Below are 26,316 nucleotides of genomic sequence, written 5' to 3' on the forward strand. Positions count from 1 at the left end.
TTTTTCAAAGAGCAGGATATGAAAAATTAGTGGCTGTGGGAGGCGGGAATACAGAGGGCCTTGGTAGTAAGTGTGTCCATGAAGTGGGGTTCAGTCTGACTTTGTATTTATAGTCTAGCTCAATAAAAATGATGTGATATTTTTTCTTGGTTACAAAGGAAATAGGATGGTTCATAGGTCAACAATTCCATAGCTGATTTCTTAGACCTGTGACATTTATATCACACTTCCAACAGTTAAAACTTTTGTCTTCTGAAATATCTGCTCATTCCACTGGGAAAGGCATTTTGGAATACACATACCCTTTTGTGCCCCAGCCATTCGTTTCCCTTTACCTCCCCACACCCTGCATGCCATACTTATTTATTTATTTATTATTTTTTTTTTTTTGAGACAGAATTTCACTCTTGTTGCCCAGGCTGGAGTACAATGGTATGATCTCAGCTCACTGCAACCTCCACCTCCTGGGTTCAAGTGACTGTCCTGCCTCTCAGCCTCCCAAGTAGCCAAGATTACAGGCACCCACCACCATGCCCGGCTATTTATTTTATTTTATTTTTTTGTCTTTTTAGTAGACACGGGGTCTCACCATGTTGGCCAGGATGGTCTTGAACTCCTGACCTCAGGTGATCCACCTGCCTTGGCTTCCCAAAGTGCTGGGATTACAGGCGTGAGCCACCAGACCCGGCCTATTTGTTTAATTTTACAACCAGCAACAAGCCTAGCATGCCACACTTAAGTGTTCCCAAATTATAACTCTTCCAAGTAATGGGAACTAGAGGTTTCTTCCTGTGGTGCTGACAGAAGTGACAGTGGGTAAGCAACAGGTGGTTAAAGGTTTGAGCAGGAAGGGGCCCTGTACCCACTCCAGTGTCTTTGAGGTAGATATAAGGCATGTGGAAGTGTGAGAACCGGACACTGCCTTCAATGCTGTGGGAACCCAGGTGAAGTTTCCCCTTTATAAAGTTTTCCCTATGCCTCCCTTAGAGGGATGAGGTGCAGAACAGAGCTCCCCACCTTTATACAGCCATGCAGAGTCCAGGATCCCCACCATCTAAGAGAGACAAAGGAAACTGGGAAAGAGATCTGTTATTGAGCTTCCTGCCAATTTTGTCCTGTGGGACACTCAAACTGGATTTAATTTGATATAGCAAAATAAAGAAATACCATACACTCTATGAGTGTTGTGTAAAAATTCTTAACTGTTAACAATATATAAAAAATCAATCTCAATTTGCAAAGATATTAATATTTAAATCAGAAAATTTTCTCCATTAGATTAACACATATATGGCTGGGTGCAGTGGCTCACGCCTGTAATCCCAGCACTTTGGGAGGCCAAGGCAGGCCGATCATTTAAGGTCAGGAGTTCGAGATCAGCCTGGCCAACATGGCGAAATCCTGTCTCTACTAAAAATACAAAAATTAGACAGAGGTTGCAGTGAGCCGAGATCGCGCCACTGCACTCCAGCCCCAGCAACAGACTGAGACTTCATCTCAAAAAAAAAAAAAAGATAAATATATATATATATATATATATAAAATATTTCAGTCTCGGGCAACAAAGATATTTTTAAAAGCTCACAGCCAATGATGGTGAGTGAGGGTATGGAGAAATGGTCATGCTTACACACTTTCATTAGATACATAAATTGGTACAATCCTTTTGGCACATAATTTGATAAATAATAACAGCCTTAAATTTCGACCTAGTAATTCTTTTTCCACCAGTCTATTATTTAGTGGAAGTTGTTATTATTATGAAATAATCAGAAACTTGGATAAAAATTTATAAACAAAGCTGTTTATGGGAGTGTTATTTGTAGTTCTAATAAATGTGATGTTAAAAGTGTGATTTGAATAATGAAAAATGGTTAAATAAATGATGACACACCCATAAAATTTAATATTGAGGTAGACATTAAGGTCCTTCAAAACTATTATGGCTCCCTCCCAGATTAAGTTAGAAATAAACATGTGTATAAGCCAGCTCTTGCCGCATAACAAACCACCCCAAAATTCAGTGGCTTAAGACCTGTCAAAATTCATGGATTGGCTGGATGAATCTTTTGGTCTGAGCTGGCTCAGCTGGAGCTGGTTGCGTGTATGGGACAGCCGGGAAGTCTCAGCCTCTCTCTCCATGTGGTCTTTCATCCTCTAGGTCAATCTTAGGCTATTCTAAAAGCATGAAGACAGAAAAGCCCCAATGCACAAGCATGTGTCAAGCTTCTGCTCATGTTACATTTGCTAATGTCCCATTAGCCAAAGTAAGTCACATGGCCAAGCCCAGAGTCAACAGATGGAGAAATAGACTCAACCTCTTGATTGGAGGATCCACAAAATATTGTAGCCATTATACACACACAAACACACACACACACATATTGGCTGGGCTGACACCTGTAATCCCAACACTCGACAGATCACTTGAGGCCAGGAGTTTGAGAGCAGCCTGGCCAACATGGTGAAACCCTATCTCTACTAAAAATACAAAAATTAGCCAGGTGTGCGTGCATGCCCGTGATCCCAGCTACTTGGGAGGCTGAGGCAGGAAAATCATTTTAACCTGGGAAGCGGAGGTTGCAGTGAGCCAAGATTGCACCACTGCACTCTAGCCTGGGCGACAGAGAAAGACTCTGTATCAAAAAGAAAAAAAGAATGAAAAAAATTAAAATTAAATACATATATTTATTTCACACCACGTAACTTGCTTTGGCTAATAAAATATGTCTACTTTTCTATATTCTCCTTTCCTCTTGCTCAATGATCAGATACATTTGAAATAGCAGCTGCTCAGTTGGGCTCTGTTTCAAAGTGATCAAAATGCTGTCCTGTACCAGACATGAGAAACAAACCTTTGCTGTATGAAGTCATATAGCCACATCGAGAATTTTTTGTTATTGCTACGAAAGCTACTTTGTCTAAAGTAACATAAAAATTATGCAGGGACTAAAATGATATTTTTAGAAAATAATTATATGGGAAAGAATTCAATAATAAAACTCTATATAAACGAGCAGCCTATGAAGCAGATGCATACTTGTATATGTTATATAATCCCAAATTTGCATTTGTATTTGCAAACACACGCACACATATATACTGAAAGGAAATATATCAAAATGTTAACAGTGGGTTACAGGTAATTATTATTTTTTTCTTCTCCATATTTTCCGAATTTTTGACAATGAGTTTGTATTATCATGGGTAAATTATATATATTTTGTCAATTTCTCCCTAGCCCATCCCTGTAAGAGTATTACTCGGCCGAGCATGGTGGCTCATGCCTGTAATCCCAGCAGTTTGGAAGGCCGAGGTGGGTAGATCACTTGAGGTCAGGAGTTCGAGACCAGCCTGGCCAACATAGTAAAAGCCCTTCTTAACTAAAAGTACAAAAATTAGCCAGGCCTGGTGGTGCATGCCCGTAATCCCAGCTACTCAAGAGGCTGAGACAGGAGAATTGCTTGAACCCGGGAGGCAGCAATTGCACTAAGCTGAGATTGCACCACTGCACTCCAGCCTGGGTGACAGAGTGAGACTCTGTCTCAAGAAAAAAAAAAAAAAAGAGTATAACTCATCCCTGTCCATCATCAGGTGGTTTACTATCCTTCCTGTGGGGGAATTTTACGTCTCAACCTCACTGGACTTGGGCTTGGCCATGTGACACACTTTGGCCAATGAAATGTGAGTAAATATGGCATCTGCTATGTTGGGTGTTTAAGATGCATTGTGAGTTTTGGCCAGTTTTCTTGCTGTTTCCCAGGTATGTCCCATGAAGGAGTTACTCTCTTAGCCTGGTTCCTGGAATGAGACAGAAATACAGAGAGGGAGAAAAAAAATTTTGTTCTGAGTTGTTGAGATTTGGAGGGGTTTTGCTAACACAGCTAACCTCACTAAGAAAATGTATTTTTTACTTTAAAAAACACACCTAAAAATATGATCATCAGTGACTCATAAGCCACCAAATTCAAGTCCTGTCTGTTAAAGGACACTGCTTCCTTCTTTATCCCACGCCATTTTCTCTCTCTCTCCCTTTCAACTTCAAGGTGGTGTACTACGAAATCAGATTGTCCTGAAATAAACCAGTTCACAGATACAAGGTCTACTCTCGTCCTCTTATAAAGTAGTAGGTCACATTCCCGTTTTCTGGAGATGTACCAGGAGCTGTCACTTCTTTGGACTTCAGGACAGGTTAAAAAAAAAAAAAAGGAGCTCATCTCTTTTTCTACTGAATATTATAGAGCAGGGGTGCCCAATCTTTTGTCTTCCCTGGGTCACATTGAAAGAAGAAGAATTGGTGGTCTTGGGCCACCAATGTTTTTATGTGTAGTCTTGGGCCACACATAAAATATACTAACACTAACGACAGCCGATGAGCTAAAAAAAAAAAATCTCATAATGTTTTAAGAAAGTTTACAAATTTGTGTTGGGCCGCATTCAAAGCCATCCTGGGCCACATGCAGCCCATGGGCCGTGGGTTGGACAGGCTTATTCTAGAGAATATTTTAACACTGGCAGGGAGTATGGCATCATTCAGAAGTCATTAACCAGCATAGAACCCTTATTCTGAATTAAGGTAGACTTGTTTCTTTCAAAACCTTGCCAGGGATTTCTTAAAATATACAGAAGGTTGATCATTTATACACAAAATGCTCATTTATTCAAAGAAAATGAAGCTTCTTATTTTTCTATAAATTACCTAATCCTCCTATAAGCTCCACCCTACTGAGTAACAAGGAAACTTAGATTTAAGTATTTCAGTGTCCCCTCTGATTTCTGCTCCAAGTGGCTTGTTAGGGTTTGCTGATTGTGTCACTGTGGTGATGGGTGGGTGGAACTCCAATCTTTGTGTTGGTCTCATGCCAGATCTTCACCTGTTTTGAAGAAATGATTTCCCTATCTACCCTGTCACTCCTCACTCTACCGGCACCTTCTGCAAACATCTGTGGCTACAATAATACTCTCGGTCTGCTGCCTCTTAGCTCAGCCAGGGTTTGGGGGCCTCCTGGTTAACTTGCATCATCTCAGCTCTCTGAGACTGTGTATTTCTTTAAAGTTGTGGGGATTCCCATTTGATCACCAGCCCAGGTGGTCTTCCCACAAGCTCCCATTTTAGTAACCCTCTGCTGAGCTTGCCAGCACACCATCTACCTTCTTTATCTTTCAATGGACCCTTGAAGGACTTCAGGACACTCTTCACACCACATGAGAGCAAAGGACAGCTGGGCTTAGAAGCCCAGATTGATAGAGGGGGCACTCTGTTTTGTTCCAATTGCTGCCCTTATACAGGAGAAGAATTTTCTGCCTTGCTGGAAGGATGTGAGCTAGACTTCCTGTCCTTGGCTTTGGGTGAAGGTCACAAAAGGAAGTTGGGCCCTATTATCCCAGTGGTTGCAGTGAGGTCTCTGCAGTCTCTTCAGATCTGAACGAGATTCTCTCCTGCTTCTCTGGGAGTCATTCTCTAGTCATGTTTAGGAGTATAATTCCCATCTGCTTATCATTTCCCCGGCATAGAACATAGGAGGTCAGGGTCACACAACATTCCCTTGTTGTGCTCAGGGTGCCTCTGAACTCCGATCCTTGAATGTTTTGCTCCGATTCATGCTGAATTTCTTGAATGGCCCCCAGCACACCGGTGCCATGTTACTTCCTACTTCTGAGCCTTGCCCCATGCTGTTTTCTCTGCCCAGACTGCCCTTCCAACATCCACTGCTCTTGGAAAACTTCTGCTCATCCCCTAAGACACTGCGCAGGACTCTTTCTCTGAGATGTTAACTTCATTCTGGGCACTTTGCATGATGAACTTCATCAAAAAACCTTCTGTGTCTGTCTTCATCATGAGAATGAAGGTCCTAAGGGGCTGGGGTTTCATCTAAAACATCTTTGTTTTCCTAATGTCTGGTACAGAAAAATGATCAACAAATGTTGGTTTGCAAAAATAAACCTTGGGGCAGGCGTGGTGGCTCGCGCCTGTAATCCCAGCACTTTGGGAAGCCAAGATGGGCAGATCATGAGGTCAGGAGATGAAGACCATCCTGGCTAATATGGTGAAACCCTGTCTCTACTAAAAATACAAAAAATTAGCATGGTGGCGTGAACCTGTGGTCCCAGATACTCAGGAGGCTGAGGCAGGAGAATCGCTTGAACCCGGGAGGCGGAGGTTGCACTGAGCTGAGATCACACCACTGCACTCCAGCCTGGGCAACAGAGCGAGACTCCATCTCAAAAATAAATAAATAAATAAATAAAACAAATAAAAAAAATAAACCTTGGGTAAAGTATGCATGGGATCTCACTGTATTACTTCTTACAACTGCATATGAATTTACAGTGATCTGACAATAAAAAGTTTAATAATATTTTTTTTTTCAAATCGCTAAATGAACAGAGCCCATTATTTTCAAAAACTCCCTGGTTACCCCCTTGTAGAAGACCAGAGTCCAAAGTAAGTCTGAGGCCTTGAAGAAGATGCCATTTTCAAGTGAAGGGTGGATGCTTCAAATTATTAATAGTTGGATCCCGCACTTGCCTTCCGAACCATCAAGTTCAGAAAGCTTTGAAGGAAGTTGGAGCACCTGTTAGCACATACAAATTACAGCAATTATAAAAAGGAAAGCCTCTGGGCAGATGAATTAGAAAAAATGGGCTTCTCTAGGCTTGGTGGGTGGTAGTGTCTTTGTGTGAAATGAAAGCATGGTATTCCTTCCACTGGATGCTTCAGCCACACAAGCTAAGAGAGGAGTCAATTTCAGCTTCTTTCTTCCCCTCAGTCCCTCTCTCTTGTGTAAGGCATAACCTGAACACAGCAGCCCAGGCCTGAGTATTTTCCTATGTTTGCCATCTCATTTCAAAGGGCCAGCTACCATGTTTTCATCCCCACTGGAGTGTCTGCTCATGTGGAAACATCATCTCTGGTTTGTAGCAAAAACTTAGCATTTTCTATTAAGTTTCTTAAATGAGTCAAAGTAAGCAAAGAGTTAAGGTTGTGCACAGTGGCTCACGCCTGTAATCTCAGCACTTTGGGAGGCCAAGTCTGGCAGATCATTTGAGGTCAGGAGTTTGAGACCAGCCTGCCCAATGTGGCAAAACCTCATCTCTACTAAAAATACAAAAATTAGCCAGGCGTTGTGGCACGTGCCTGTAATCCTAGCTACTTGGGAGGCTGAGGGAGGAGAATTGCTTGAACCCAGGAGGCGGAGGTTGCAGTGAGCCAAGATCATGCCACTGCACTCCAGCCTGGACAATAGAGACAGACTCCGTTTCAAAAAAATAAATAAATAAAGTTAATATATTTGAGTTAGTGGTCCATTCTCCATCAAAATTGATTCCCTTTTAGTGAAGATCCCCTCTGTCTTAGTCCATTCAAGCTCTAATGACAGTATACCATAAGCTGGGTGGCTTAGAAACAGCATAAATTTATTTCCTACAGTTCTAGAAGCTGGGAAGTTCAAGAGCAAGTCTGGCAGATTCGGTGTCTAGTGAAAGCCTACTTCCTGATTCACAAGCGGTGCCTTCTGCTGTAATTCACATGTTGGAAAGGACAAGGGAACTCTTTTAGGTCTCTTTGACTTCATCGGCTCCCAAAGGACCCACCATCATCACCTTGGGGGTTAGGATTTTGATATATGAATTCAGGGGGCCCATAAACATTTAGATCATAGCATCCTCCTTTGGAGTTTCTTCCTAGTGGAAGTTCTTGTTAGGATAAAGTTTTCTGTAGTGGATTTTTTTGTTTGTTTGTTTCAATACCTAGAGAGTGAAAGTGAGGTTTCAGGAACCAGTTCTGGTCTCTTTACATTTCTTAAAGGAGTGGTCCTACAGGACTTTCCTATGCAGGCAGAAATATGCATCTTAGTTAATATTACAATCACTGCACATAGTATATTTGTTGCACGGAGTGAGGGTGGAGTAACAGCTTGTTCAAGTCATTTTTTAAAATAAGAAATGTCTATAAATGTATTTGCATCTATTATTGTCTTTGATTTCTTTTCCACAAGACTATGAATTCTTTATGCATGAGAACCTTGAGTTCACACTTGCATGGCTAATCTGCTGGGGTCTGATGTTGTCGTGCTAAGGTGGCACAGATACACTCCTGACAAGTGACATGTAGCAGAGAGTGAAATATGGTTTACTGGGGATGCGTCGATGTGGAGTGGCAGCAGAATGCATAGTACCCTGGCTGTAATCATTGACAAAAAGCTGTGTGCTTGGTCAGCCAGAGCTGGATGCTAGCTCCCTGGCAGTGGCTCCTGGGAAAGGACCCTGCCCCTTACTGCTCTATGTATTTATGGGAAATGATGGCAGAGGACATCTGGCACACTGCAGATATTGGGAACTTCTTGGTTGAGGAAGCAGCCTTGTTAGAAGAGAGAGCTTCTAGAGTTTAGCCTCTGGCATCAGCCTGTTTTTCCTTTGAACTAACACAGACCTGTTCAGCCAGCTTCTTGCTAAACTACCAAGAAGGCTGCTGGGATTTATCTGTCCTCTAGCACTGAGTAGGTAATTGCGAACTCAGTAAGTGTTGAATGAATAGAATTATTATTGTTAGGAGGAAATTCATATTTATTTCATTTAAATTTGCTCTCCTCTCGCAATCTGGCTATAGTAAGGTCCCTTAGGAATGGATGGGCTAGGCAGGGTCAGGGGGATTTTTCTCTGCCTGCCCATTTCATAGAGAAGGGAGGGTCAGATTAGCTACCATGAGGTTTTTTGTTTGTTTGTTTGTTTGTTTTTTGCACCTGGATCCTCAGAATAAAAACCAAGAGAGCTTCTCTGTCCTGCTGAGTAGAAGAGGTAGCCACTGGAGAGACCTAGGTACAGAGGAACCAGAGAAGGCATAGCTATATGCCCCAAATCACAGTTTGGGCAGAGTAGCCCAAGGAGAGTACACAGTTTGGGCAGAGTAGCCCATTGTACCCCACTGTGCCAAGGAGAACCTAGAGACCATTCTTGGGAGGAGTCTGGGAAGGTATGATGGTCATGTTGTTTCAGCCCAAACCTCAGGGCAGCCACGTGGCAACTGTTAAGTGCTCTTTTGGAGGTAAATGTGTGAAACCAGGACTGTTCCAAGGGGAAAGAAAGTCCAGGATTCATCATTAAGATGGGTTTCTTGTGATCCCTGAAGGCCTCAGCATCACAGGAGATTCCAGAGCTGCTGCTCTGGGGATCCACATGAAGCGGGATGATGTGCCTGCTGAAATTAAAGGGACAGGGTGGTGGGAAAAGTCTCCATCCCAGGACGGCAGGCTTCCACAGCCACAGCAACTCATGACAGGCCTCACGGGGGGATGAGCAGAGCTGCGTCCTTTGGAGCCAGAGACATCAGGTCTCAGGTAGTGTGAAGTATCCTAGCTGTGGAGCGGCCAGCCACTAAACTGTGTTGGGCAGTGGAGGAGTAAGAAGCTGCATGTCCTTCCATGGGCAAGAAGAGGCACTGCAAGAGAAGGCAGAAAATGTGTTTCTGAGCATTGGGCAAGCCTTTTTTTTCTCTCCCTCAAATGGAACAGAATCCCAGGGTAGGATGGATCTGTGACCTCCTGGTGACAGGTGGACCTAAGAACTTGAAATACCAAGGGTAAGGAAAGAGCCTGTTCTACTGAAGTTTCATATGGCCCAGTGGTCCCCAACCATTTTGGCACCCAGGGACCAGTTTCATGGAAGACAATTTTTCCATGGACCAGTGTGGGGGGAGGGGTGATTTCAGGATGATTCAAGCACGTTATATTTATTGTGCACTTTATTTCCATTATTATTACATTGCAATATATAATGAAATAATTATACAACTCACCATAATGTAGAATCAGTGGGAGCCCTGAGCTTGTTTTCCTACAACTAGATGGTCACCCCTGGGGCTGATGGGAGACAGTGACAGATCATCAAGCATTAGATTCTCATAAGGAGTTCACAACCTAGAACCCTCACACGCACAGTTCGCAATAGGGTTCGCGGTCCTACAAGAATGTAATGCTGCTGCTGATCTGACAGGAGACAGAGCTCAGGCGGTAATGTGAGTGATGGAGAGTGGCTGTAACCACAGATGAAGCCTCTGTCACTCGCCTGCCACTCACCTTCTGCTGTGTGGCACAGTTCCTAACAGGCCACGGACCAGTACTGGTCCATGACCTGGGGCTTGGGGACCCCAGATATGGCCCATCTCATACTACTACTATTACTAGTGCTACTACTATTACTGGCTAACGAGGCACTTTGCTAACAGCTGCACAAGCATTTTTCCACTTAATCCTAGAAATAACCTTATGAAGTAAGTACTGCAATTTAGGAATCTGAAGCTTAGCAAGGCTGCATAAATTGTTCAAGATAAAATAGCTTGGAGTGGTCTAGCCTTGAACAGAACACAGTTACATTGGACTCCAGAGTCCACAAGCCTCAGCATTACTCTGTTTTGTGTGCATCTCAAATGTCTTAAGTAATTGATGCAGCCAAGATAGCTTCCCTCGGTGGGTGCCATGTGGCAGGAATTGTGTTTACTCACTTCACCACTGTGGTCCCAGTGCCGAGTACGGTGCTTGGTTCCCAATAGGTATTAGATACGTATTTGTGGAATAAAAACAGGGACGTGTGTGTAGCAGAAAACCATCAGTTTATACTGAGCTTCTTTCCTGAAGACAGTTATGAATCATATTCCCATACCAGGTCAAGGGATGGAAAACGTAATCATCAGGCTGTTTGTGCTTTTAACATTTCAGATTCAAAACAAGCATTGTTTTATGATCAAAATGAATTATCCTGACATTCTATCACATCTTATCAGACTCTTTTTTATTCATAATGCTGTTGGTACTATTACTTAATAAACTGGAGCAAGCAATAAATTCCACTGGTCTACAGAGACTGTGGTTGGGTTCCCAGTACCAAAATGATTTTGATTATTGAGTTGGCATATACCTCTAAACATTCCTAAATCAGTGGTTGGCAGCAGCAATATTCTGAAAGAAAGAGAAAAAGGAAAAACAGCGTGTGCGCATGCACACACATACATGCGCACATACACACGTGGTAGCTTCAAAGCCTCTTACACATTAATGGATTCCTTATGGATTACATGGCTGTAATTGTGAAAGAGCACAAAGAACTAAAGGGAATCTTATTTCTTTAAACAAAAACATTTTTTAAAAGATGTTCCTTTTGAAAAGTCATTTGTTTTTTCTGAAGAGAGTAGGAAAAAAAAAGCTCCAACATAATGGAACTCTTAAAAATGTGTCAGGAACGCAATAGAAAACCAGAATAAATGTAGGCAAGGCAACCACATGAAGCCAGTCGCAGACTGAGTTCATTTGTACTCTAACAGCAGACATGGATGGAGAAAACAACCAGCAGGAGAGAGAGTAGTGAGAAGCGCCAGCTCATAGTAAGGGGGCCAGTAGGAAGGGAGATGGTGTGTGGTAGGGGGAGGGACATTCTAGAATTCAAAACAACAGACTATTCATATCATATTCCTAAAATCAGTATAATGAAGCCTGTTTATATTATCCTCAAATTAATTGTTCAATGTTCGAATGTCAGTGTCCCAGCCAATGACCCACCAACAATTTCCTTGTTCATTGCATTTTCTTTCCTTGGTCTTTCGAAAAAAATAACGAATGAGTTTCTCTATTTATAAAGTTTCTCTGAAATGTCTTCTTACGTCATGGAGGCTGGGAGTTCATCTTGGGACACTGGATGTGATGGGGGGCCCTTGGCTGGGATGAGGAGGTTTTTGTGATTGTGAGGCAACTTCTGATCCCATTAGCTGACGGTTGACTGACATTTTGGAACAAGATTTTGCAAGAGACTGGGGAAAGGAAAAAAAGGAGCATGGGAAGGAGGCACTTAAAAGATTGAGAAGGCAGGAATAAGCTGAGTGCTCCCAGATTTGAGGAGGATTTTATTTTTGGACACAGATCTCTGGTGAGCTTGTAGCCAGGATGTCAGAGGCCTGGTATGGGGGACCTAGTTTGGGTTTTCTTGCCAGCTTTGTACTGACCTTACCAAGCAAACTGGCTCTGTGAGAAAAGGTAAATTAACTTCCCATTTATAAATTAGGTAGCAATGTATACACGCATGAGGGGGCAGCCTTTCCTGGAGGGTTTAAGGTAATATTATAGAGAAAATAAAAGGAAATACCACTTTAGATGCCTGGAAATTGCTTCCCAGAGAAGTGGCATAAGCTGAAAGTAACTATGAAAAGTTCCATGAAAGATTTATTCAGATTCTTTGTTACTAGATTTGCAAATACTTTTCTTAGTGGAAGTGAAATGCTTTAGGGACTGTTTTTAAGTTTTCCTTAGTATTCATGTCAGAAGCAGAATATTGGTTGGGTTGCATAGGATCTGACTGATTATGTAATTTCTCACTGAAAATATTTATTACACTCTGGAAGATTTCAGGAAGGCCCTCTATCCAAAGTGTGTGGAAAGGTAGAAAAAAGGAATGGGCTTTGCAGTCAGACAGCCAGGGTTTGAAGCCTACTTGCACTACCTGCTAGCTGTAAGATCTTGGGGAAACCACTTCACCTCTTTGAATCTCAGCTCAATGCTAAGGACAAAAATATGTGCCTAACAAGGTTTTTGTGAAGAGTGAGAGAGATCATGTGTGTGAAAATGTAGCATAGGATCTGGCACATAGTAGTAGTACTAGTAGTATTAGGTTGGTGCAAAGGTAACTGTGGTTTTTGCCATTTAAAAGTAATGACAGGTCAGGCACGGTGGCTCATGCCTGTAGTCCCAGCACTTTGGGAGGCCGAGGCAGGTGGATCACATAAAGTCAGGAGTTCAAGACCAGCCTGGCCAACATGGTGAAACCCTGTCTTTACTAAAAATACAAAAATTTGCTGGGCTCAGTGGCAGGTGCTTATAATCTCAGCTACTCGGGAGCCGGAGGCAGGAGAATCACTTGAACCCAGGAGGTAGAGGTTGCGGTGAGCCAAGATTGTACCACTGCACTCTAGTCTGGGCGACAGAGTGAGACTCTGTCTCAAAAAAAAAATAAGATTAAAAAAAAAAATTAATGGCAAAAACTACAATTACTTTTGCACCAACCTACTCGCTGTCCAATAAATGTTAGCTCCACTCATTTTCTCCCTTATATAAATAAGTAACATACTAGCTCTAAGCACTTACCATACATATAACTTCATTTATCCTCAAAACAATTCCATGAGAGAGGTACCATTATTGACCCAATTTTACAAATCTTAGTGAGTTTAAATACTGTTTAAGATGGAAATTATCTATTCTGCACAACAACCCCCAGAACATAGTGGCTTGAAACAACCACCATTTTAATATATCTCATGATTCTGTGAGTTGACTGGGCTCGGCTGGGTGGTTCTTCTGCCCCACATTCTGTTGTCTGGGGCTGCATTTATCTGAAGGCTCAACTGGGCTGGAACATGCAAGATGGCTCCCTTGTATGGCTGGCAGTTGATGCTGGTTTTCAGCTGGGAGTACAGCTGGGACCGTCCATAAGGGCACAAACCCGTGCTTCTCCATGTACCTCTCATAGGATGGCAGCTATGTTCCAAAAGGGGGCATTCCAAGACAGAAGACATGTAAGCTTCTAGTTCTCTTAACGCTTGGGCTCAGAAATCTCAGAATGTCACTTCCGCCACTATCTAGTGATCAAAGCAGTCACAGGCCTACCAAGATTTAAGAGAAGGGGAAACAAATTTTACCTTTCAGTGGAGAAGTGGTGTGAATATATAGGAGGGAAGGAGTTGATGACAGCCGTGATTGGAGACTATCTACCACAAATGCTTTGCCAAAATCACAGAACTAGTGAAGTGTCAGAGTTAAGATTCCAACCACACAAATCAAACTTCAGAATACATATTCTCAGCCACTAGGCCATACACATACACAAGACAATATACAATTACATGCCCATATGTATGGAAAACACAACAAATAAAATGTAATTTCAGAGGAAAGATCAGAACAAAATTAAGAGCTCTAAAAGCCAGAAACTAAAAAACATACACTTTTTGTGTGCTTTCTCCTCATATAATGCAGAATAAATGTTACTTCTTGAACACGTACTTATTCATCCTATTGGGTAATCCATGCTCGTATGGAAGATGTCAGAGAGACCTATAATTGTTAAGGGAAGCTTCCAGGGAGAAACAGACTTTAGCCTGGCTCTGAAGTCTGATTAGGATTTTTTTTTTTTTTTTGATAACTGGGATCTAATTAAACTAAAGAGCTTCTGCACAGCAAGATAAATTATCAAGGAAGTAAACAGACAACTTACAGAATGAGAGAAAACATTCACAAACTATGAATCCAGTAAAGGTCTAATATCCAGAATGTATAAGGAACTTAAATCAGCAAGCAAAAAACAAATAACCCCATAAAAAGTGGGCAAAGGACATGAACAGATACTTCTCAAAAGAAGATATACAAGCAGCCAATAAACATACAAAAAAATACTCAACATCACTAATCATCAGAGAAATGCAAATCAAAACCACAATAAGATACCATCTCACACCAGTCAGAACGGCTTTTGTTAATAAAGTAAAAAAATAACAGATGTTGGCAAGGCCGTGGAAAAAGGGGACACTTGCACACTCTTGGTGGAAATGTAAATTAGTCCAGCCACTGTGGAGAGCAATTTGGAGATTTCTCCACAAACTAAGAGATGCGCTACCTTTTAACCCAGCAATCCCATTACTGGGTATATATGCAAAGGAAAATAAGTTGGTCTACCCAAAGACATGCACACTCATATGTTCGTTGCAGCACTATTCGCAGTAGCAAAGAAGTGGAACAAACACGGTGCTCATCAACAGTGGATTATGTAAATACAATGTGGTACATATATACCATGGAATACTATGCAGTCATAAAAAAGAATAAAATTATGTCCATTGCAGCAACATGTATGCAGCTGGAGGCCATTATCCTAAGCAAACTAAAGCAGAAACAAAAAAAATCAAATACTACATGTTCTTCCTTATCAGTGGGAGCAAAACACTGAATACACATGAACTTTGTAAAGAGGGGAACAATAGACACTGGAACACTGGAACTACTAGAGGGAGAATTCAGGGATGAGGGCAAGGGCTGAAAGTACATTTTGGGTACTATGCTCACTACCTAGGTGGTGAGTTCAATCATACCCCAAACCTCAGCATCATGCAATATACCTTTGTAAGAAATCTGCACATGTACTCTCTGATTCTAAAATAAAAGTTGAAAAAGAAAAAAACATAAAAAATTTTTAAAAAAGTTTTCCTATAGGAGAAGAAAGAGAATAGGGAAGAAAGGACAGGTTAGAAGTAAGACTTTATAAATGTAACTTGTTATGTGATTGTTTATTTGAAATTATGTAATGTTTTTATATAATTAAAAATAAAATTAAAAGTACCAAATCTTAAACTAAAAAAAAGTCAAATCCTTTTACCTTACAGAAGACAATAAATGCAGGCATCAGCCCAACATGGCCTGATTTAAAATGTACTTTTAAAGCTTCCATTTATGAAATTCTTAACATATACCAAGCATTGTACTATGGGGTTCATTCATTCATTCGTCCATTTTTTTTCATCTATTCATCAAGTTTCCACTTTCTTAGTACTTTTGCTTGGTGCTATTTGACATTACAGCAAAATGCTATTATGAAACTCAGTTATTTTGCTTATTTGTTTCTCCTGTCAAACCTAGTGTTTCCATGTGGGAATTCCTTCCCAACACTTCTCAGAAATTTGTGTATTTTTCTGAATCCCCAGAAATTTCTTGAGTACCTGCTGTGTCAGGCACTTTGCTAGGCACTGGGGCAATGATTGTAAACAAGATGTGATCTCTGTTTTCACACAGCTTACGAGATATCTCGTCTAATCTTTAAGACAGCCATACGAGGTAGTTACTCCCATTTTCCAGAGGAGGAAATTGAGTCAGCCAGCTAGCTTACCAAGATTGCAGAGTAGGTTTATCTGGAAGTCTGATTAGGATTTGAATAAGACAGAAAGACAAAGAAAGGGGAGGAAGATAAAATATGAACAAGAATGAGCAGGAAGTAGTAGCTAGGGGATGGAGGAAGGACAAGGCTGAAGTGATTTGGAAACAGTAGGGCTGATTAATAACTCAATTGGTTTCCCATCTTTTTTTAAAAAAATTTTTTGAGATGGCGTCTCACTCTGTCACTCAGGCTGGAGTATAGTGGCTCGATCTCGGCTCACTGCAACCTCTGCCTCCTTGGCTCAAGCGATTCTCTTATCTCCTACTTCAGCTTCCCAAGTAGCTGGGACCACAGGTGCATGCCACTGCATCCAGCTGTATTTTGTATTTTTTGTAGAGACGGTGTTTCACCATGTTTCCAAGGTTGGTCTCAAACTCCTGAGCTCAAATGATCCACCCACCTTGGCCTCCCAAAGTGCTGGGATTACAAGTGCAAGCCATGGCACCCCGCTGGTTCCCCATCTTTATAAATATCCCATTGTAGCTCTGGGAACCTGATTACAAAGAATGAAGATCCCCATGACACCAGCCCATCTATGCAAACTCTGTTTCAAGACTTGGCCTTGCTGAAGGTGGATGTTGGAGAGCCTTTTTAGGGGCTGGGTGGGGAGGATGCTGCTTGAAGATCACCCTGATGGCAGGTCTAGGAAGGGCCAGGTTCACACCACTGTCTTTCTAGTTTAATTTGGAAATGGATTGATAAGCATATGACAAACCCAGTCGTTATAACTCTTATTATAGGATGCTCTAGAGAGTTCATTAACCTAAATCTCTTTTATATTACCACTCTACCAGTACTGCCTGATGAAGGAAAGGACTTGAGCCATTCTGAGCAAACAACATCTTCAGAATATTTTCCCATGAAGGTGGCTTCTATCATTCTCATTTGAAAAATCTTTGCTCTTTCTTCACATTTGAAAGAAACCCAGTATGACTGTTGTAATTTTTTCACGTAAATTACAAATATTTAGAATCCTTGTCAAAGGAGTGGAAAAAAAAGCAGATGTTTTCCTTTATGTTGGCCCCAAGTAATACCACATTAGAAAATAGAGAGTATTTTCAAGAGTTGTTAAAAGATATTTCAAGAAAATAAACATTTGTTGAATGCAAACAAGAACAGAGTATGGCATTTAAAAATATTAATTTAGAGCTAAGGAGTCTGAGGCTCAGAGATGATGAGTGATGTGTATAAGGTCACAGAGCGAGTTTGCAGCCATGTCAGCTCAGTTCTCTCAAGTCCCAGTCTGGTGTACTTTCTGTACTCCAGAATGTACTGCTCCAGATAAATGCAAAGATGGCCATCCCCATATCCTTTGAGCCTCCCCATATCCATGTCCTTTGCAATATGACTTTGCAGTTCCTTTCATCTCAAGGTAGACTATTTCCCCACTTCTTGAGTCTGGGATGGCCTTGTGATTTGCTTTGGCCAATGAAATGTGGTAGAAATGATGGTACACCACTTCTGAGCACAGGCACCAAGAGACCTGTGAGCTTCTGCTTGCTGTAAACTTACTACCACTATATGGTCAAGTCTAGGTGTTTTAGTCTGTTCCTCCTGCTATGGAAAATGGCTGATACTGGATAAGTTATAAATAATAGAAATTTATTTCTCACAGCTCTGGGGATTGGGAAGTCCAAGACCAAGGTGCCAGCTGGTTTGGTGCCTGGTGATGGCCCAGTCTCTGCTTCCAGGATGGTGCCTTGAACACTGCTTCCTCCAAATGGGATGAATGCTGTGTCCCTACATTGCGAAATAGAGACACGAAGGGGAAAAGGGGCAAACAGCTCCCTTGCACTTCTTTTATAAGGTAATTAATCCCATTCATGAGGGCTCTGCCTTTATGACTTAATCACCTCCTAAAGGCTCCACCTCTTAATATTAACACATTGGTGATTAAGTTTCAACATATGGGTTGTTGGAGGACACATTCAGGACATAGCACTAGGCTATACTTAGAAGATAAAAAGTCATGGAGAAGATCCCAGTGATTCCAGTCAAAGCTACCCTAAGCTAGCCAACAACCAGTCAACCACTACAGATGAGAGACCTTACCCCACATTGCCAGAGCTTACAGCTGATCATGAGTGAGGCTTGAGTGAGCACAGCTGAGACTAGAAAAACTGCCCAGCTGACTCATGAGCAGTCACAAATATTCATTGTTTTAAGCAGAATTCAGCAAACCTTTACTTTTAAAGGACCCTATAGTACATAATATAGGTTCGTGCAGCATAGCCTGTGTTGTAACTCTCCTCTGCTACTGTAGTGCCAAAAAATAGCCATAGATCATGTGTAAATGAACAGACATGGTAGTGTCTAAATAAACTGTGTTCACAAAAACTGGCATCTGGACCACAGGCTATAGTTTTCTGACCCCCGATTTTAAGGCGTTGAGTTTTGGGTGATTTGTTATACAACAAGAACTAACTGATACACTACATGATTCTGAATTGATATCCCAAATAAAGGAAAACATCAAAGTTAATACCAAGCAATGTATTTGCAAAGATAAAAGGAAGTAGCAAGAGGAAAATATCTCCATTTGCTTGAAGTTTACACCTTAGCTGCCTTTAAAGTTTACACCTTAGCTGCCTTTACAACACTTTGTTTGCAGACTGGGTATATTGTCATAGAACTGCTATTTCAATCTTTACAAATAAGATTTTAATGAGGCTAGCCACACTTCTAGTGGAAAAAAACTTATTTTGGCTGTAAACTCAGTTTGCAAGCTTCTGAATTCAGATTTCAACCCCACTGAAACAGATTTCAAAGATTTCTGGGCCGGGCGCGGTGGCTCACGCTTGTAATCCCAGCACTTTGGGAGGCCGAGGCGGGCGGATCACGAGGTCAGGAGATCGAGACCACGGTGAAACCCCGTCTCTACTAAAAATACAAAAAATTAGCCGGGCGCGGTGGCGGGCGCCTGTAGTCCCAGCTACTCGGAGAGGCTGAGGCAGGAGAATGGCGTGAACCCGGGAGGCGGAGCTTGCAGTGAGCCGAGATCGCGCCACTGCACTCTAGCCTGGGCGACAGAGCGAGACTCCGTCTCAAAAAAAAAAAAAAAAAAAAAAAAAAAAAAAAAAAGATTTCTGGAGACCTTTTAAAGCCAAATTCATCAGCCTTTGCTTAGTTCTCCTCATGCTCACTGTCTCCATCATAGTTAGTGCTTCTGACCTCAGCCTCCTTGAAATTCTCTTCTCCTTTGGCTTGTGTACTGCTTCTAGCTCATTTCTTTCATCTCCGGTCTACAGTAGGAGCTCCATATTCAAAGCTGCTCCCCTCCTTACATATGTCAGTCCTGAGCCACTTTTTCTAGTGGGTCTTGGTCAGGCATATGTGTCAGAAGCCTCTATGTAATTTATTTAAAACTTGGAAGCATAATTGCTATAATTTGCAAAAGCTCCTCAGGTGACTTTGGTGAACACTTCTGTGGCAGACAGTATTTTTCAAATATGGCTCCAAAATATCTCCTATCCCACATGTCCTTCTGCAATGTGACTGTGCCACTCCCACATCAAGAGAATCAAGAGAGAGATAAAGTCTAGGCTGGCCAGGCTGCCCTTGCTCTGCACCACGTGCTCACTGTGGTGGGCCCCATGCCAGGGCAGTGGCTGCAGCAGCTGGCAGTGCTAGTCCTGATTCTGGTGCTAGCCTGGGGGGCTGGTCCACTATGGCAGGAGGATCAGCCCATCTATTTGGCAGTGAAGGGAGTGGGGCTTGATGTCACCTCTGGAAAGGGGTTTTATGGACAAAGAGCCCCCTACAATGCCTTGACCAAGAAGGACTCCACTAGAGGGGTAGCCAAGATGTCCTTGGATCATGTAGACCTCACCTGTGACACACCACAGGTCTCATAGCCAAGAAGTTGTAGTCCGTGGATGATGTCTTCACCAGCGTGTACAAAGCCAAATACCCCATTGTCAGCTACAGGGCTCAGACAATTCTCAATGAGTTTGGCAGCCCCAGCCTGGACTTCAAGGCTGAAGACCAGCTGCTTTTTGACAAGAAGGAAGGGTTCTGAGGTTTCATCTGCAGGAGCAGGTTCTTGGGATTGTGAGGTAGGAAGACACTCCAGCACTAAATCTCCTGCAAAACAGGCTGCCTAAAGCTTCCGACTTACCCAGGTTTGAATAAAACAGATGCTTAATCTGGAAAAAAAAAAAAGAGATAAAGCCTATTTATCAACCTCTTGAATATAGTGGGGCCCTGTGACATCTTTGGCCAATAGAATGTGATAGTAGTGACTGTGCTAGTTCTAGACATAGCCCTTTATTGGTCTGGTAGCTTTCACCTCCTACCTCTTGTAAGAAGTGTGATTATCCTGAGACAACCATGGTATGAGAAAGCTAGGCCATGTGAAGCAGCTGCAAAGGATGAGATCCCGTATGTGAGTGGAGAATCCATCTGGGAAGTAGATCCTTCAGGCCCAGCCACTATCATGTGGAACAAAACTACCTAGCTATACCCTTTCCAGATGCCTGACCCACAAAATCATAAACAAAATAAATGGTTGTGTTATGTCATTAAGCTCTAGGGTAGTTTGTTACTCAACAATATGTAAACTAGACCAACCCCCTTTACCTATACACACATACCATCCTGTTAAGAATCACTGATGAAGCTGGCCAGGTGCAGTGGCTCAGGCCTGTAATCCTAGCACTTTGGGAGGCTGAGGAGGGCAGATCACCTGAGGTCAGGAGTTTGAGACCAGCGTGGTCAACATGATGAAATCCCATCTCTACTAAAAATACAAATTTAGCTAGGCCTGGTGGCATGCGCCTATAATCCCAGCTACTCTGGAGGCTGATGCAGGAGAATCTCTTGAACCTGGGGGATGGAGGTTGCCATGAGCTGAGATCATGCCACTGCAATCCAGCGTGGGCAACAGAGCAAGACTCCATCTAAAAAAAAAAAAAAAAAAAGAATAGAACCACTGAAGGACCTATATTGTCTCCCTGGCCTTAACCCTGTTAAGAACCAGTAACATCCTATACTGCTGCCCACCTGGCCTATATGGATTAAACCACCCTCCATGAGCTGATACTTCAGAAATCTTAATCTTAACTCTTTTCTGAGCTCTACACCAGTTACTTATGTAGACGTCCTGCTGGTACCTCAAATGCAACACATTTGTTGCTAAGCTGAACACATCAGCTCCCTTTTTAAAAGTCCTGTCCCCTTTTGCAATTAATTGTACCATTGTCTACCAAGTCACCCTTGGAATAATTTTTTATTCCTCTGTTTCACCTGGAGCAGCCATTAAGTCACAACATTCTTTTTGTCTTCTTCTTTCTATCCTTTTTGTCATTATCCTAATAATGACTTTGTCATCTCTCAGCTGCATTACCGCAGTGATCTCTCTGCCTTTTATTCTTTAGTCCATCTTCCACAAAATGACCAGAGTGAGCTTTCTAAAACATGAGTAGGTTCACATTATTTCCCTCCTTCAAAAGCAGCAATAGTTCCTGAATGCTCACCAGGAAAATCTCACACTTAGTATGGCAGGCAATGTCCTCCATTATTGAGTGGCAAAGTAACTTCTCTACCTGTCATCCATTACCTCCTTATCACAACATAACTCTCAGCTACCTGGTCTACTAGCTGCCTTCCCCTGACTCTGGGCTTCTGTACAGACTTTTTCCTCAGTATGGAATGCCTTTGCACTCTTTCTCCACATGTAGAATTTTTTTGAGTATCTCAAAACCCAGTTCAATTTTCATGTTTTCCTGGATGTGTTTTCTGATTGCTCTTTTCCCTAGGGCTGCCACATATACCTGTGCAGGTGTGTACCACACAACTCTAAGGAGAGACATTCATAATTACAACGTAAGTTGCACTTCCTAGAGTTATACAATGTACAACTTATAACAAGCTGCAGTCATAAATAATTATTTTGTTCTCTGTACTCCTTCAATACAGTTCTTCATTTTGTTCCCTAAGCATACGTTTATAACACTCACTATATGCCAGGTACTGACAAAAGATCACAGACACAAATATGAATATTATTAGGTCCTGGCCTCAAGAGGGTTAAAGTTAGAGCAGATAGACATATAATCTGTATGTTACATATATACATACACATGTGTGTTACATATATACACACATATAATGTATATTACAAAAATCTTTCACCTTTATTTTGTTCTTACTTTCATCTCCTCTATATCAGTGTTGGTCTAAATAGAGAGCTCTATTTTAGTGCAAAGTTCTTAAAGGCAGAAGTAATGTTTTATTTATCATAGCCCACAGCTAACACTAGAATGTGCACCATACAGGGCTGAGATAATGGTTATTGGATTCGGTCAGATGTACAAATAGTAACAAGAGTAATCATTTATTGACTTTTTACATAGAACATTGTGAACTCTGACATGCTGGATGAGAAGTACACATTTAGAGCTGTGGCAGAGGCTGCTGTGTGTTCACCTAACCCCATTCCATTTTCTTATTGGCCATTCAGCTAGACTATATTTCCCAGCCTTCCTTGCTGTTAGGTGTGATCACGTAACTAAGTTCTGGCCAATGGAATGTGGACAGGAAGTGATTATATATATAAATATATAATATATATAATGTAATACATATTATATTTTATGACATATATTATGTATTATATATATATATGGCCTATAAAAACCTTCTGCTTAATCTATATTTTTTTCTACATCTGATAGCTTAATGGAGAGGACCCTGAAGATCTGGAAGAGGTAGAATTACAAGACAGAAGGAGCCTAGGCCCCTGAGTTGCTAATTAGGGGGATTAATAGCTGACTGAGAACATCTGCATGATACTAATGCATGAGTTGTTAGAAATAATCTTTTATTGTGTACAGTCTCTGAATTAGGGACTGCTTGTTACAAATGTTAGCTTATCTTGACTAATCTAAGTACTAAGTTTAATGTAACCTTCCTAGATTGATCATAATTACCTACTTTTCAAAAAAGTACCCCATAAAAAAGATTCCAAAACTGTATTTATTAATCCATTTAAGTATAAACTGTCTTATCTCTATGATTAGAAATAATAGCCTTGTTCAATCGCTTACATTTATAGTCTTCAAAATATGTGAGTGGTAATAATACCCCAAAAAGATCAATTTCTCTTAAGAGATACTTTAATTGACCTAGAGAAAACTATTAGGCATAGAGTATGAAAAGGTCTCAGGGATCCCCGTCACTGGTAAGGACAGTGCTCGAGCCTTCCGCAGCAGGCTGCTGTTTACAGAGGCTGTCATAAGGTGGGGATACTGAGGTTCAGCCCTGCTGAATGTTGCAAAAGAGGGACCAAGCTTTGAGTTCCTTGATGCCTTAGAACCAGTATGGCACTTGTCACTACTCTGTGATTTGTATTTATGTCACAACCTTACCACTTCCTGTTTTCATCCCCAAAAAAGAGCTTCTAGGAGAAAAACAAGACCACAAAGTGTAGAAGGCTGACTGTGCCCCTTTCTTCTTGTACTTTCTCAACATACATTCACTAGGCACCTACTACGTATACTTCTCTGTGTGTGCATGGTGTGTGTGGTGGAATAGTTCAAATAAACATGATAAGCAGAGATGCTTCCAGGGAAGTTTTTAGGCTATTGAGATTTGACAAAGCAAACAGCTGTTTAAAATACAGGACAGTGTAGAAAGGACACTGACTTTCGTGAGACAGACCTGGGTTCAAATTCTGGCTCCATTAATGACTGTGGTTTAAACATGGGCACCTACTTAAGCACTTAAATTCAGTTTTCCTAATTGCAATTTTTCAGGATTGTTACAAGAATTAGAAAATTTTCTAGCATGGTGCCTGGAAAATAGTGGCTGCTTAATTAGTGATAGCTATTCTTATATAGGGAGACAGCACACACATATGCACATGTGCATGCACACACACACAAACACACGATCCATTAAATATATGAGAAATGGCAAATAATTAGCACAAACAAAAATAATAGACAAGTCTGGAGGAGGGGAATAACATTGGGCTGATATAGATGAAAAAAGAACAAGGCTTCCTCTTAGAATATTTATCATTTCTAATATAATAAGGAAGCCAGATCTGAATGGGCAACTCTCCTGCAGGTATCACCAACGAAGAATAAAAGGAGAAAGGAATTCACTGTTTCAGAAGAAACATTTTTATATCATATGGAAAAATTTTGAGCAGGCACTGTTGACTCATACAGACACATTTTTGTGTGTGTATGCATGTGTGTGTGTGTATGAAGGATAGATCATAAAAATTGTTCATATGTTCAGGAACAAAATTAGGATATATTTTCTAAAATTGTAGAGATCCAGAGTCAGAAGAGGACTTTTCAACCCAAATGAATCATTTCACAATTGAAGTGACAGACTCAAAGAGGTGAAATGACTTGTCTAAGGCAAACAACTAGGAAATAGTTGAGCCAGGACTTGAATCTTGATCTGGATTTCCAGTCCAATGCTTTCTAGTCAAGAAAGGAGTTATTCCATAATGCTACTCAATAGACCTTTTCGGAGGTCTTAGTTCCATTTTACAGGTGATAAAAATGAGGCCAAGAGAATGATAATGATGGCTACCATCTATCAACCACCTACCTTGTGCCAGGCACTGTTCCAAGCACTCTCTTCGATAATCTTCACCACAACCCTACGAGATTGGAAATGAGGCACAGGAAGCTAAGTGACTGGTTCAAGATCACATAAGTAGTAAGCAGTAGAGCAAGAATTGACACCAACACTGTCTGGCACCAATGCACATGATCTTAACCACTACATTATACTAACAGATTGGATTCCTGCTCTTAATCTTTTTGTTAAAATATGATGCACGTTGGCTGGGCATGGTGGCTCACGCCTGTAATCCCAGCACTTTGGGAGGCCAAGGCAGATGGATCACTTTATGTCAGGAGTTGGAGACCAGCCTGGCCAACATGACGAAACCCCATCTCTACTAAAAATACAAAAATTAGCTGGGCGTGTTGGCACATGCTTGTAATCCCAGCTACTTGGGAGGCTGAGGTAGGAGAATAGCTTGAACTCAGGAGGCAGAGGTTTCAGTGAGCCGAGATCATGCCACTGCACCCCAGCCTGGGTGACAGAGTGAAACTCTGTCTCAAAAAAAAAACAAAAACAAAAACAAAAACAAAATGATGATGCACATTATGTCAAAACTCTGCTGGTGAGAAGCATAAAATACTTTGTCTACAGGCACATCTGCTGAGAGTACAAGTATTATTTTATAGATAAGAACATTTGCTTGAGTGCTTACCATGTGTCAGAGTTCTGCACCTGTACATATGACCTCAGGTAAAGCACGCAGCCTAATGCTGGCCCGTAAAAGATCAATGAAACAAAAGTTGGTCATTTGAAAAGATAAAGTTGATAAACCTTCAGTCAGACTAAGAAAAAAAGGGAAAAGGCCCAAATAAACAAAATCAGCGATGAAAAAGGAGACATTATAACTGATACCACAGAAATTCAAAGGATCATTAGAGACTATTATGAGCAACTATATGCCAATAAATTGGAAAACCTAGAATAAGTGAATAAATCCCTGGATACATACAACGTACCAATATTGAACCATGAAGAAATGGAAGACCTGAATAAAGCAATAACGTGTAATGAGATAAAAGCAGTAATAAACATTCTCCTATCAAAGAAATGCCCAGGACCTCATGGTTTCATGCTGAATTCCATCAAACATTTAAAGAACTAATACCAATCCTACGCAAACTATTCCAAAAGATTAAGGATGAAGGAGTACTTCCAAACTCGTTCTACAAGGCCAGTATTGCCCTGATACCAAAACCAAACAAAGACACAACAAAAGAGAGAAAAACTACAGATCAATATCTCTGATAAACATAGAGGCAAAAATCCTCAAACAAAATATTAGAAAACTAATTTCAACAACACATTCAAAAATCATTCATCATGAGAAGTGGGATTCATCCTAGGAATGCAAGCGTGGTTCAACATATGCAAATCAGTTAATGTGATACATCATATCAACAGAATAAAGGACAAAAACCAGATAATCATTTCAATTGATGCCAAAAACACATTCAATAAAATCCAACATCTCTTTATGGTAAAAAACTCTCTCAAAAAATAGAAAGAGCATACCTCAACATGATAAAAGACATATGCAAAAAACCGATAGCTAGTATCATACTGAATGGGCAAAAGCTGAAAAAGCCTTTCCTCTAAGGTCTAGAACAAGACAAGGATACCCACTTTTACCACTGTTATTCAACATAGTACTGGAAGTCGTAGTGGGAGCAATTAGACAAAATAAAGAAATAAAGGACATTTAAATTGAAAAGGAAAAAGTTAAATTATCATTGTTTGCAGATGACATAATCTTAGAGTTAGAAA

The 26,316-nt window shown here is 41.2% G+C and overlaps 2 protein-coding genes across 10 annotated transcripts in view; both read left to right on the plus strand.

The window, feature by feature from the left end:
• The window catches only part of PARPBP (PARP1 binding protein), a 282,808-nt gene that overhangs the window by 16,640 nt on the left and 239,852 nt on the right, over window positions 1-26,316 (plus strand). The window lies entirely within an intron of this gene.
• On the plus strand, window positions 9,291-21,713 carry LOC129460258 (neudesin-like). The gene is given in 3 exon segments (XM_055237876.2): window positions 9,291-9,335; window positions 19,515-19,799; window positions 19,802-21,713. Coding segments are annotated over 3 exon segments (510 nt in total). The 3' UTR covers window positions 19,982-21,713.

The sequence above is a fragment of the Symphalangus syndactylus genome, chromosome 13 (genome assembly GCF_028878055.3).
Source record: "Symphalangus syndactylus isolate Jambi chromosome 13, NHGRI_mSymSyn1-v2.1_pri, whole genome shotgun sequence".
Classification (NCBI taxonomy): Eukaryota; Metazoa; Chordata; class Mammalia; order Primates; family Hylobatidae; genus Symphalangus; species Symphalangus syndactylus.